The following is a 14,888-nucleotide window of genomic DNA, read 5'->3' on the forward strand; positions in this document are numbered from 1 at the left end:
TGAAAAATGTTTCATGTTCATTTTACAAATTTTGTCTAAAGATGAATATGTATATATTATTATTATGTGACACCTCCAAGAAATCCAAAGACTCATAGAGGGAGGGCATCTACTCTACAACTCTGTTTCCACCACTCAAATTCACCTACTACAATAGAATATATAGAATTGTCATTGCCTGTAAACTTTTAAGTCCTTTGTATGTAATAATTTTGTTGCGAAACTATGTTTAATCTAAACTATGACATATGAAGTGTGACATTAGCGTCCCAATGTTAGTATGTTTCCATATATGGTAATACTGAGCATCACGTGTGTGCACTACACGGAGTATGGAGTGTATATAAACTCTCGCATCTCAAAGGAGAGCATTCTAAGGTTCTTGTAGTTCCTTTTCCCTGGACCCACAGGTTAAAGATTATCGATGACAGAAGACAAAAAGAAAAAAAAAAGTTATGTTTAGAATATAAGATAGAATTGTAGGAGAATTAAGATAGAATTAGTTTGTCCTTGAACAATGCAGGGTTAGGAGCGCCAATCCCCTGCATAGTCAAAAATCCACGTATAACTTGACTCTCCAAAAACTTAACTGCTAATAGCCTACTGTTGACCGGAAGCCTTACTGATAACATAAACATTCGATTAGCACATATTTTGTATGTTACATGTATTATGTACTGTATTCTTACAATAAAGTAGCTGGAGAAAAGAAAATGTTATTAAGAAAATCATAAGGAAGTGAAAATACATTTACAGTACTGTATTTATCGATAACCATAAGTTTACATTGTCTGTTTACACGATGAATCGTCTGTCTGTTAGTACCTATCATCAATATTGTCTTATATGATACAAAACACTAGACATCAAAAATGAAAAGGTAATGTGAAAAGAAATTATTTATATTTATTTATAAGTATAACGATTCATGCATTGATAACGAAGAAGCAGCAATATGATTGTTTTATGGTAGCCTGGTGCAATCGATTACTTTGCAGTAACCTATACACTAATGAATGAATTGCTATAAAATTTTATTTTATGCTAATTAATTTAACTAATTAGTAACAGTTAATTTTATGCAGTTATGATTTAATACTGCATCTTCACGTTTGTTTATATTTCTCTTGACTACCCAGACCGGTTTCGACCTTTATTGAGATCTCATCAGTGGGAGGCAGATCCAAATGTGGAGATACTAAGGCAGAAGCAATAGGAGAGGTCATATTTACCTATACAAGTTGCCAACAGGTGTACCACCACCTTATTATTGAATTACTCTGGATTTAGAGAAAGATGTTGGAACCGGTCTGGGTAGTGGCCCTTCCCTTAATGCATAGCAGTATATATGTCTGCAAGGAGATGTGCTTTGCATCATGGGAGATACTGAGACAAGGAGTGATGAGAGCTTGGTCTACCTTTGCTCGGAGTTGCCTGGTGTTGCACCACCTTGCCTCAGTCCTGAAGATATTTTCAGGCGCAAACTTTGTTTGCTTACACTTGGATAAAGGATTAAACTAAATTTATCATAGTCTAACCAAGTGCAAATTACACTTCCAACATCTTTCTCTAAATCCAGAGTAATTCAATAATAAGTAGTACACCTATTGGCAACTTGTATAGGTAAATATGACCTCTACTATTGCTTTTGCCTTAGTATCTCCACGTTTGGGTCTGCCTCCCATGCTGGATGCTGGATATATATGAGAGGCTCTGCTTGGGATAGGTTTTTGCTTGTCTCTGAGTAGGGCCACCGCTGAGATTATGGCTGTCTGGTGGTCGGGTGAGCCTGCCACTGGGTAAAGCCAATGCTGAGAAGTTCTTCTTGGTGACGCGGTGAGCCTGTCACTGAGTGGAACAAAGCTGAGTTGGGTGATCTTTCAGTATCGTCTAATTTTTAGAGAAGTCCTTACTTAAATACACCTCAATAAAGGTCGAAACTGGTCTGGGTAGTGGCCCTTCCCTTAATGCATAGCAGTATACATGTCTGCAAGGAGATGTGCTTTGCATTATGGGAGATACTGAGACAAGGAGTGATGAGAGCTTGGTCCACCTTTGCTCGGAGTTGCGCCACTTACCTCAGTCCTGAAGATATTTTCAGGTGCAAACTTTGTTTGCTTACACTTGGATAAAGGATTAAACTAAATTTATTACAGTCTAACCAAGTGCAAATAAAGCTTATATGTAAATTGAGCAGTGTATATAGATTTCTATATTTAAATAAATTGATTTGTGATTGATACACAGACTGATCTGTCAATGCATTGATTCGACAAAAATACGAACCTGCATGTTTCTGACTAATAAGGGGAAAATATTTATATTGATAAGTTTAAACCGTGACTGATATAAGTAAAGGTAAGAGTTAGCAGGGAATAATATCTGCTTTATCTGTTATATTTCTTACAAACTTGTGTTCAATAAGTAGTTTAACTGGTGCAGTCATGAAACAAATAAATTCATTAATCTACAGAGTGTGAAGTAAAGTAGAATATTAACAATGATGCAGCCAACATCAGATTAGATAAAGTCGTATATTAACAAATATACATACCTGTACAACTGCTGAGGAATTAAATGACTTGTGGGATGTGGATGGTATGCAATTTATGGCATGTATCAATGTTGCTAAAGCACAATTGGCTGGACTAGCTGCCGAATCAGAAACATTACAAGGAACTTGAACGACATGAGTACCTTTTTTCAATACTACATGGCTTGCAAAGGATCCATGAAAACCAGTTCCCTCATTCAGTGCTGTCTGGCCATACTGTAATGAATAAACTCTTAAACATTTTATCTTATAAACACTTAGCTCTTTGCAAATCTCTTAAAAGTAGTAAACTGCTATATTCTCTTTCAATGGCAAATTGTATGTAATCCTATTTTATAAAGTAATCTTATAGGTAAATAATGGAACTACTGAAAGTCTTGTAGTAGTTATTGACCTAAGTAATTCAAGTTGGACAAGTCCTTAATTTTTAAAACTACTAAATGCATTGACAGTGCCCATAAATCTCACTTGAAACAAATCATCACCAAGCAGAAATCAATCACAAAAATTAGTAGTTCAGGTATTCAATTTCTGGAAAGGAGGAGGAGGAGAGATTTAACTTAATATAAACAGCTTAACCAGGTAAGGTTTTAGATAAATGTGACAAATATGTTTATGGTAATGGCATAAGTAACATAGATAACTTCATTGTCTTTTTTCTTTTTTTTTCCCCCTACAGGTTTTAGCACCAAATGAAACCATTTTTTTAAGAATATGAAAACAAGTCTAAAATAGGTTTTGTTTTGTTTTTTAACGAAAACACATTTACCTTCCATATTCCTTAATGATCCAGTTTACCCCTCACAAAAATATAACTGATGTTGAACATATTCGGTTTTAGTTGTGTACATCCAGGTATAAATACAAATTTGGGTAAATAATGAAGTTTGTGCTATTACCCCCCCCACTTGACAGACTTATGTCTCTACTGGTGGAAAGTCCATAAGAAAATAATAAAGCATTTATGTGAGAGAATTCATTCATGAACTGATTTCATTAATGTGTTAATGGATCAATATGAATTATCAAGTCCTGTATACTACTTGTGAAGATACTATAACAGTACTGCATAAGATTACTAAGGGATAATGACCATTACCTAAAACATCATATGATGAAGAGACTCAGGGTTTGAGTGTGATAGATGTGATAATAGCATCAGAAGATATATCCATAACAAAGGTAACCACTCTGATTCTGAATGAGGAAAGTGACCGTGCAGTCTTGTCCTGGGAGGTTGCTAAATGTGAAGTTCTCAGTTAAGAAGAGGTATAGATGGCACCGCAAAACTAACAATTATGAGAAACTCTGGAGGCAGACTGAAATACCACAGCACAAGATGCTACAAAAGAAGAATGTCTACAGTGCATAGGAAATGGTCAAAGAATGGTTTGAGAGAAGCAGTATTAGACTGCATATCCATGGTCAGAAGAATAAACCAAGTAGGGACCTAAATGGATGAAAAGCAATATAAAGCAGAAGCTGCAAAAAAAAAAAAAAAAAAAAAAAAAAAAAAAAAAAAAAAAAAAAAACATCATAGAGAATATAAACGAGGTGATCAGCATGCTCATGAGCAATACAAGGCACAGGAAGGATGATTAGTATTATAAGGCTAAATCAGATTTAGAGGAAATTAGTTCAGAAGGTCAAAGGAAATCCTTAGAAGCCCCCACCCACTATGTAGCAATTAAGAGGAAGAATATGATGAAGGATAACTTTAATCACTGCTCATAGTAGAAAAGTGACAAAAGTAAAACAAATGGTTGGGATACTAAGTGATAATTTTGCAAAGGTATTTTACAGATGGAGATAATGGAGTGAAAATTGAGGTAGACGAAATGGATGTGCTCAGCACACTGAGAAATAGCAATGTGAATGTGACATGGCAACGTCCTTGACCCAACTGTTTAAATGAAGTCTCAGCTTGAGCAAAGTTCGGTGGGTGGGGTGACAGGGAGAATGAGTTCCATTATATAAATGAGATTCAAGATGAAAGTAACAAATTACAGGCCAAGAATGGTGGGTAGGAATATGACATTATGGTGGACAGTATTGCTCTCAAAAAGGTAGGCCCTGCCTTAGTAATACTCAAATTTTATATGAGAGTAACAGTTCAGTTGGATAAAGAATGGCTACACCATGATACTGCTAGTTCTGCAAAGACATTTGACAGAATACCAAAAGTAAAACTGTTTACATAAGTTGGAACATACGAAAATGGATATGAAGCTGGTGGAATAGATATGGGAGGGGTTGATGATTGACTGATAGACCAAAGAGTAATATATGGTGACTACCATATACCAAAATCCAGAAAGAATGACAATGACTAGTGGAGTGCTTCAAAGCTCTATACTATGGCCACGCTCTTTAATTTATATATTAATTATACAAGAAATGATTTAAAGGGAAATATTCAGTTGTTTGCTGATGATGCAAAAGGAGAGGACAACATTTAATAAAGGTGAGGTAGAGATCCTACAGGATGAAGTAAATAAATTGACAGTAGGCAAAGGATAATGGCAGTTTAATATGGCAAATTATAAGGTTATGCACTCTGAAGGGTTAACACACTATGTATCACCCTGATGGGTTCTGGATTGTAGAAAATTTGATTAGGCTAGGGATGTGGGAGTGATGATGGACAGAGTTGGAGTTCAAATGGCATACTGGAAAAAGTTGACAAAATAGTCAAAGGATTACTTGAACCGTGATATGAGGAGAGGGGAAGAAGATATTATCCCTCTTTAAAGGGTTATGATTCCTAGATCGTGAGTCTGTGCAGAGATTTGGTCACCTGGGTTTCCGCAAGAAACTTGGCACCATCTTGTTCATGTCTGTGGAATGCTCCTTATGAAAACAAATGGAAGGTATGTGAGGTGCAAAGTTTAGTTGCCGGCCAGAGGAGGGGAACATGATAGAAACATAAACTACTAAAGGGATTCTATAAAATACAAATGAAATTTTTAATATTTCACAAGTAAGAAGAGAACTAGAAGTCGCTCCTGGATAATAAGGGTGAGGACTAGATTTTTTGCTCGGAGAATGGCAAATGACTGGAATCAATTAGCAGAGATGGCTATAAGTGCTCTGACAGTGAATAAGTTAAAGGAGGTATGATAGATGTGAATAATGGTCGCAGAGGCTCCCATGATGAGTCTTCTGGGTTCATGGTGATGCCTGTAATAATAAAATTTCAGGTTTTATTTACAATGGCTAATGCAAATTTGTGTACGTTTGCTCTATCTCTACAAAATGAAGAATTTTCATAAACTAATTTACAAAAATTCATCCATACCTTTAATGGTGAACCTCAAGAAAACACTGACATATTCTGTAAAGCTACAGGAAAGTTAAGCTTCTTGGTAAATGGTCAGATACTTAGTTATTACTTATTCCAAAAGAAAAAAATTACAGGAGAAAAACCTAAGAGATTTGCTCTTAGGTTTTTAAAAGGTGAGTGAGCTATTGATTAACATTTTAATTTCTGGTGCTACAAGAATTTTTCAGAAAACTGAATATAGGATCTACCCTCTGGAAAATTATTTAATGTGTTCAGGTGAGAAAAAAAAAGGAAACTGCTCTTAGTTTTATGACAGGCTAACACTGTTTATAGATTTGATGTAAAGGCATCTAATAATTATTTCTTAGAAAGAACTTTTTTCCCATTCAGAAAGGGCTTAAAACCTAAATTGAAAACATGTCTATAAAAAAAGAGTGCAGATGCAATAGAAGACTTGGACATAGCATTATTAGAGATAAGTTGCAAAGAGTCTCTTGCAAAGCTCCAGGGAAAACTTCTGTCAATTATTTCTGATCTTAAACAGATTCAAGAAATTTCTAAAAAAAGATGTAATCAAATCTTAAGGACAGAAGACAGTGATTGAAAAGGGAATAGAGTCTATTCTGTAGCAATGCATCTCTAATGTGCAAATCTGTTCATATGTAGGATAAATAGGAAAATAAAATGTGCAAGTGTGTTAGCTCATAAGCAATCTTTCATAGGGTGACTATGCTTTGCACCAGGGTTACACAAGGAGAATGAAAAAAAAAAAAAAAGGCATCCAGCTGAACTTAATCACACACACACACACACACACACACACACACACACACACACACACACACACACACACACACACACACACACACACACACACACACACACACGTGGACCTGAAAGAAAAATCTCCAAAGCCTGCAGAGATATCTCCCCTTTTAGTACATTATTTCTTTATTAAGAAATAAAGTGCACGAATGAGTTGATGAAAAAAAAAGAAATGTTGAGGAAGTTGTTGTGGGAGGCAAAGAATAATAGTTTTGTTGGAAAAGTCATTAGCATGTTGACCAGATATGACAACAGTGAATTGAAAAGGAAAGTATAGGTAATGAATAGCAAGATTGGCTAAGTTATGTAAGGCAAAGGGGGGGTTCAAAGGTGGAGTGAAGTTGAAACAAAGTTGGAATAGTTTAAACTTGGTGGATTTCATTTGAATGGGTTTGGTATTGGGCATTTAGAATGGCTATTGTTTACTGAGAAGGCACAGCATCAAGAAGTTAATGTAACTAATGATCAGAGGGTGCTTGGGAAGCAGGATAGCACAGCCAAACAGGAAGATGGATATGAGGTTGAAGATGTAGTTATGACAGAACGAAGTGATGGAATGTATAAAGGTATGAATGGTAATCAGAATCAAGATCAGGGAAACAGGAGTGGACTGACTGAAAAGAGAAGTGTGGTATGGTAGCTAGAGTAGATAATATTGGTTCTGGTAGAATGTCTTCAAAGACAGAGGAATAGTTATGTTTGTATAAAAATGTAATGAGTATTTGAAATAAGAGAGCTAACTTTGTTGCATTGATTGGGTCAGTATGCCCAAAAAAATCAGTATAAGTGAAATGTGGTTGTCTGAGGATGATGTAATGTTGAAAATAGAAATGGAAGGATATACAATTTTTCAGAAGGATAAAAAGATGAAAAGAGGAGGGGGAGGAGTAGTGTTAATGATTACAGAGGAATTGTTTCCACAAAGTGGGGAAGTTGATAGTACATGTGCAGATTTTGAATCTGTATGGTGTGACATTTAAATTAACAGGCTAGTATATCTAACTGGCAGGATGCTGTTATAGGCAATGGAATGTAGAGAATACTGATTGTGAAATGCTTAGGCAAATTTGTTAGACATGTAGAAAGAAGGTGATTTTGCTGGGACTTAAAATATGGTAATATAGAAAGGAAGGAGGAGATAATGTACTTGTACAAAGGAGTGAATTTGTTGAATTACTGAAGGATAAATATCTTAAGCATCAGGTGATCAAAGCAACTAGGGGCTTCAGGGTTTTGGATTTAGTGATAACTTCATATGATGTAGCTGCGAATGAAGTATTAACACTGCTACAAGTAGATGAGAGTGATCATGAAGTACTTGTTTAGGAAGTGGTGAAACAAGAAAAGATGATGGAATTATGAAGTGGGTGATTATGAGAAGCTCTGTAGCCAACTAACATCAATATGTTGGGTAGATAAGCTATACAGATGCTCATCTACCCAACATAAGATGCTGACAGCACAAAATTCATAAGGTAGTATCTGACACAAGCAATGTACACTGCTTGGAAAGAAGTCAATGGACACCCCCATGGGCAAGGAGCATTGTGCCATATAACACATCATGTACTTGTAGCAGGTATAAATTAGAGAAATAAGATGCTCCCAAATCAGTACAACTGCGTTCGGGTGAAATCTCTGCGAGAAAGGAATTAACAGAGTTTTAAAGTGGCATTGTGATAGGCAAGCCTATCTGTTCAGCAAATTGTTGATAAAATTGGGCCATCCCAGGTCAACAATCAATACCATACTGAAATGGAAGCAAAGGTGGTCAACTGCAAGCGCTACCCACAGTGGATGACCCACCACACTGACCAAATGTGACTGCAGGGTGCTACAAAGGATAATATGTAAAAAATCGCGATTCATTGGATGACACATTGAATGCATAGTTCCAGGCATCGAATAGAACATGAATCTGCACAAAAACATTCAGAATTTAGGCTCACACTATGCAAGCTCCATATTACCTGAACCAACATGCAGTGTCATCGTTGTCAGTAATAAAAAGAGCATGTACAGTAGGATGTATTGTACATGCTCGGATGGACACCAACTAACCAACACAACACCTATTATAGAACAGATGGACGGGTGTGGCAGATGACCATTTCTTATCAGAATGCACAATTTCAACTATGAAATTCAGAGGTGGCTGTGTGATGGTATGGTCCTGTTTTTTCTAGTTTGGCCTAGGATTTCTGTTTGTGGTGCCAAGAACACTGAACTCCGAGAGACATCTGAACATTCTGGACAATGCAATGCTTCCTACTTTGTAACACTTCTACAGAAATGACCATGTCTCTTTCAGCAAGACAATCACTGTGTCATAATGCTGCTGTAACTGCATGGTTTGTGAACATGAACATCACCATACTTGTACAGCCTCCACAGTACCCCCCCCACACACACACACACTCTCAACTCTACTGAACATCTGTGGGATGAATTGGAGCAGGTGAGGTCAAGGGACATCTATTCCACAATAGTCCAAAACCTCATTGCATCCCTATAGGGAAAATGGTCCAAAATTCCCATTGATCATTATTGTACGATGGCGGACAGTATGCCCCTTAGAACTGCTGCAGTCATTGCAGCAAAATGGGCTCCTACATCTTATTAAAGTGGATGGCATGTCTGTTTTTTACTCACACTATAGTGTCCATTGACTTCTTTCCAACCAGATTATGCCTTGACATGAACAGTAGGGTATAGCATATTCTGTCAGGATAAAAAGGACAAACAGAGTGGTAGAGTGTTACTGATAAGTGATGAAATTTTTCCTTTCAGAGTAGAAAATTTGAAGGGAAATGGTACTAATAGTTTTGAGAGCATATAATGTGAGATATGTTGTATTAGTATGAGCAGCCAATAACCAATCTCCAAAAGATGTTTTTATTTTCAGAGCAGAAATTAATAAAATTTTTGTAGCAAATTTTTTTTCTGGGTTGGATAGAGCATAATAAGTGACAAGATATTAAGTATCTTGTTTTTATCCATAATTTACCATAGTATAAGCAAACAAAATTGTGCATGAATTATCTATATGATTGGTTTGTCTAATGAGAGCAGCTGACTTTGCTTTAAGTTACTCTAAGTATCTCATAACAAAGGAGGCATTCTAAAATGTCATAGTCCCTACATTATGGAAAAAATTACATCCCTGGCTAGCTTCTTTTATTATTATTATTAAAGCCTCATCAGTAGAAGTTAGATCCATTTTTTTTTTTTTTTTTCATACACAAAGTACCAAAATAGTTCATTACTATATTTTTACTATACTCTGAATTAGATATAGCAAAGTTTTTCCTACTGGGTTGGAAACATAAACATCTGAACAGAAATTATACACTTGTCTGTATACGTATTCCATATACTAAGAAGGCTCCTCCCATAAGATAAAGCAATATACCCAACCATAATGGAAAGACTATTATGGATGTGTGCTTTCCATTATGAAGCACTTAGGGTAACTTGTATAGACAATTGCTCAATATTTGTTTGCTTTCATGTTGCACTTTAAAGAAATAATTTACAGCACACAAAGAAATAATTAACAGGTTTCAATATTTCATCTTAGTCACAGAAACATCAATGAGAATACAACATAATAATAACACACAAACAATAAATGGAAGAAATAACATAGAATAAATAAAGACTAAAGTCCTATGTGGGGCACCCTCTATGAGTGCTGTTGTTGGGTTGGGTGGAAGGCCTAATAATTAACATTTCCAAAATTTTGGGAAGTTGAATATAACCATATTTATTAAGATTATGCAGATTTTTTTAAGTCTGCTGCAGGTTCTGAAAAGAATCTACAGCAGATTTAAAAAATCTGCCTAATCTTAATAAATATGATTATATTCAACTTCCCAAATTTGGGAAATGTTAATTCTTAGGCCTCCTGTCCAATATCCAAGGCTAGCCAACAACAGCATGCATAGAGGGTGCACCCACATAGGACTTTAATCTTTATTCATTCTAATCTCATTTTCCCATTTATTGTTGCTGTGTGTATTATTACAATTTTAACATTGTATTTCCAATGATGTCTCTACGATTGAGATGAAATAATGAATCGATTAAACCTGTTATTTAATTATTTCTCTTTGTACTATAAATTATTCCATTAAAGTACATCATGAATGAAACCAGAACCTAAGGTTAAATATTCATTTGTTTGCTAATACAAGATAAAATATAATTTGTGAAGCATTATTAAAAACAAATTTGGTATCAGTCTTTCAAAGACATTGAAATTTAACTTAAACTAAAGCAACAAAACTAAGATTAAACTTGAAGTAAATAAAGTACAATCCAACAATTACTCATTATATGATACTAAATAACTTACACTAATCAAGTTTACAGGCATCATAAATAATCTTAAACACTTTTAAGGAATAAAATAGACATTTAGGTTACTGATAAGTACACCTTTGTTAACTGTTCACAGTTTTGCCATTGTCCTCCTGTACACATGTCGCAGTGACCACAATAATTTGCAGCTGTGAATACAACACGATCTCCATTCTGAAGCTCTCTCTCCTTTGTGTTACGGCGAGAAATTACCACTTCACCAACACCTTCATGTCCGAGAACACTGAAATTTAAGTAAGCAGAAAATGGAGGATATTAACTTACATATAAGTAGTAACAAACACATATACTAATAATTTGTTGTCAATTTAAGTTAAATGATACATAATGTAATTAATTATTTGATTCGACTACAGATTTTATTTTTGAAAAAACGCAACTTGGTAAATAATAATATATAGGATAAGAAATTTATACCATCATCACCAACAGGATAGGTGCTGTGAATGTAATATGTGTGTGGGGGTGGGGGGAGAAGATGTCGTGAATATTTATTTGGAGAAGCTGAATAAGAGAAAAGAATGAGTGTGGGAATGTAGGAAATGCGATTGAGTTTAAATATGAATAGGGAACATGGCATCATAACGGACATGGCAGTTGAAGATTGTGCGAATGTTCAGAGTGTGTGTGTGGAAATGACAGTGCAGAAAAAAGTTCAATTGACGATAAAATGAGTGATAATTTATATGATGTTAAAAAACAGAGTGAAATTAACGATGAAGTGAGCAATAATCACACTGAAAAAGAAAGTGCAGTTAATGGTAAAGTAGCAAGCTGGATTGACAGCAAACAAGTGTGTGACTGGCAATAAATAGCAAGAGTGAAAAATAGTGAAAAAAAGGATGCAAGATTTGAAAGCTGAGTTAGTGAAGATGAGGCAGATGTGGAATGAACTAAAGAGAATTGTAGATATGTATGAAAAAGTGAAGAAGATGAAAACAAATGATATCAATATGAAAATGGTAACAAGAGACACGTGAGTGGCAAATGGCGATTTGATTATTAGAGATGGTGTAAATGAGAAGATACACAAGATTTGTTTTCCTGGAGATAAAATGAATAGAGTGATTAAGGCATTGGATATGATGAGTAAGCAAAGGAGTTGGTAGTCATAGTAAGGACAAATGACTTGACTGGGAAAACAAAGAGAATGTAAGACTGGATATCAGAAAGTTGTCGAGAAGGATAAAAGGTAATAGCATGATAGGCAGAGCCAGTACTACTGATGGTGCAACACGTGCATTTGCACAGCGAGGCAAAACTGGCCTAAACTATATGAAAAATAAATAATAAAAAAGTCATTCATTCCTTCTCTGTTGAAACCAGACTTCAGGATGTTGTTAGTTAAATTTTTACTTAATAAAAAACTTCACTGTACCGTATATTTTTTTAAAAATCATAATCATTTAAAATAATGTAGTATTGTGTTGCGCTTAATATCGCACTGTCAGTGTTAATATCAGACAATGTGACAATAGCAGAACACCTTCTGCATTTATTTTGAACAACATCTTGCATTTATTTCTGATTCCATTGTTGGCCATGTAGTTGACCTTGACCTGAGGTTAAAACACGTGTATATTTATCAAAATTGCTTAATGAAAGTACAGTAACATATTCTTAATGAATACAGACTTACAAGATTGGATTATATATAAAATTTCAGAATGATTGAATTAATTTGAAATTTTTTACAACATTACAATGATCATTATTCTGTCTTCCATGTGCAATTTCCGTTGTTTCTTATTTGTGAGCAAAAATCCGACCAGTCTGCAGAGCAGTGTTAATAGTGATGCGATGACTGTGTCTTTTTCGTGTTTTACATTGGCGTTAGCCCAGGGAATGCAGCCTGTCCTGAAGTAATCTTCAACGATACTTTAAATGCAGACGCTGTCTTTTCCCAAGACAGCATCTGCATTTAAAGCGCCGAGCATAGTCTTTCAAAACTAAAGCTTATTAAAACTTATTTACATTCTACAATGGACAAAACTCAATTGGAAAGGCTTGCCATGATTTCGATTGAACATGAAATCGGTCAGAAATTAGACTACACTGGCCTTATTTGTGATTTTGCGAATATGAAAGCAAGAAAAGTTTTGTTTTAAACAGTAGGTTTACATTTTAACAGTGAAAATGTAAATTAACTTATGTTAAGATATGACTCGTGTTCTAAAATCTAAAAAAATTATATTTACCATAGTTAAATCACAAACATGTAGCATGTTTGTGATTTAGCAGTTCATCTTACATGATGTGATGAACATTACTTACATGTAAGTTAATAGTTATACATTATTTTCTTTCTTTCTTCCTTTAACCCCCCCCCTTTAGGGAGTGGAAGGGGTGGTGAAGTGCAATACATAGCCTACCCCCCCACTCAAATGTCAACCTTACCTTCTCGTGGTCCATCCTGTTCTAAAAGTACAAACGAGGCACTGGCGACTGAGTATGGGAGGTATAACCCTAACAGAGTAAATGCTGTTAGATCTGTCTGTCCAGAGGCATTAGGTAGCAGCCCTACCACTGGACTTATCCAGTGACAGATTAGTAACCTGCCCTGGGGAAATTCAAAATACTTTCAAATTTCATCAAAAGAAAAGCCAGACAGACTATCAGGAAAAAGAAAAAAAGGAACACATAATGAAGATTGCAACATGGAATGTGAGAAGCATTGCACACACACACACACACAAAGAAGAACTTGATAAACAACTAAACCAAGTTAACATAAAGATATGTATAGTAACAGAAATATAGAAAAAACAGAAAGGTACAAAAGAAACAAACAACTAAATACAAATCTACAGTGGGGTAAAAAAAAGAAGAAAGAGCCAAAGCAGGTATAATGATTATGGTACATAAATCTCTAAATAACAATATTGTATATTACAACTATTTGAATGAAAGACTAATAGTAATTAGACTCAAGACATTAAGAGGCCACAGTAACAATAATTGATGCATATGCACCAGAAGAGGGAAAAGAAGAAGACAGTAATATATTTTATAAAGAATTACAGAATGCAATAGATGGTGAAGATACATGTAATCAAAATGGTCGCAGACTGCGCAATTTTGTCATTTATAATAATATGAGAATAATGAATTCAGTGTTTAAACACAAGGAAATACATAAATATACTTGGTCAGTCAGAGGATGTAAATCAATAATTGACTACGTTATCGCAAATTTTAAATTAGCATAGTTAATTTTAGATGTAAGAGCATATCGAGGCTTTGAATTAAACTCTGATCATTATATGGTATCAGCAAAAATTCAATTTAAACCAAAGTGGCTAAAAACACATAAAATTGAAAATTCTTACCAACCAAACTACAAAATTTCTTCATTACAGGATCCTCAAGTTAGACTACAATATCAAAAATGCACAAACTTAAAAACAGAAACCACACATGAATCAAGTGACATAGAAGATGGATGAGAAAATTTGAAATAAATTCTCACAAAAGCAGCAACAAAAACCTTAGGAATAAAGCACAAATGGATTAGAAAAAGAGGACTACGAGACTGGAACAAAGAAATAGAAAATATAATAAAAACCAAAAAGGACAGTTACCAGAAATGGCTAAATTCCAAAACAACAGAAGCAGAAATAGAATATAAAAGAAACAGTACAATAAGAAAACGAGAAGTAAGGAAAAAACATGAGAGAGAGATGGAACAATTTCAAAAAAAAAAAAGGATTTATTTAAGACAACCCAAAACCTATAAAGTAATGAAGTACATGAATAAATAAATAAAACAAAAGATAAAAATACAAACAATAAATAAATAAATAGATAAAGAAAAATGGATGACCTATTTCCAAAATCTCTGGA

General features: G+C 34.7%; 1 protein-coding gene across 1 annotated transcript in view; it reads right to left on the reverse strand.

Moving 5' to 3' along the window:
* The window catches only part of LOC150105754 (uncharacterized), a 114,930-nt gene that overhangs the window by 57,541 nt on the left and 42,501 nt on the right, over positions 1 to 14,888 (reverse strand). Inside the window, exons 2-3 of the mRNA XM_090393557.1 lie at positions 11,103 to 11,268; positions 2,555 to 2,770 (exon numbers count right to left, since the gene is read on the reverse strand). Coding sequence (XP_090249683.1) covers positions 2,555 to 2,770; positions 11,103 to 11,268 — 382 coding nt within the window. The remainder of the gene's footprint in view (positions 1 to 2,554; positions 2,771 to 11,102; positions 11,269 to 14,888) is intronic.

This window comes from Typopeltis vanoorti, chromosome 6, assembly GCF_054136105.1.
Source record: "Typopeltis vanoorti isolate ZY-2024b chromosome 6, IOZ_Tvanoo_1.0, whole genome shotgun sequence".
In the NCBI taxonomy this organism is placed as follows: domain Eukaryota; kingdom Metazoa; phylum Arthropoda; class Arachnida; order Uropygi; family Thelyphonidae; genus Typopeltis; species Typopeltis vanoorti.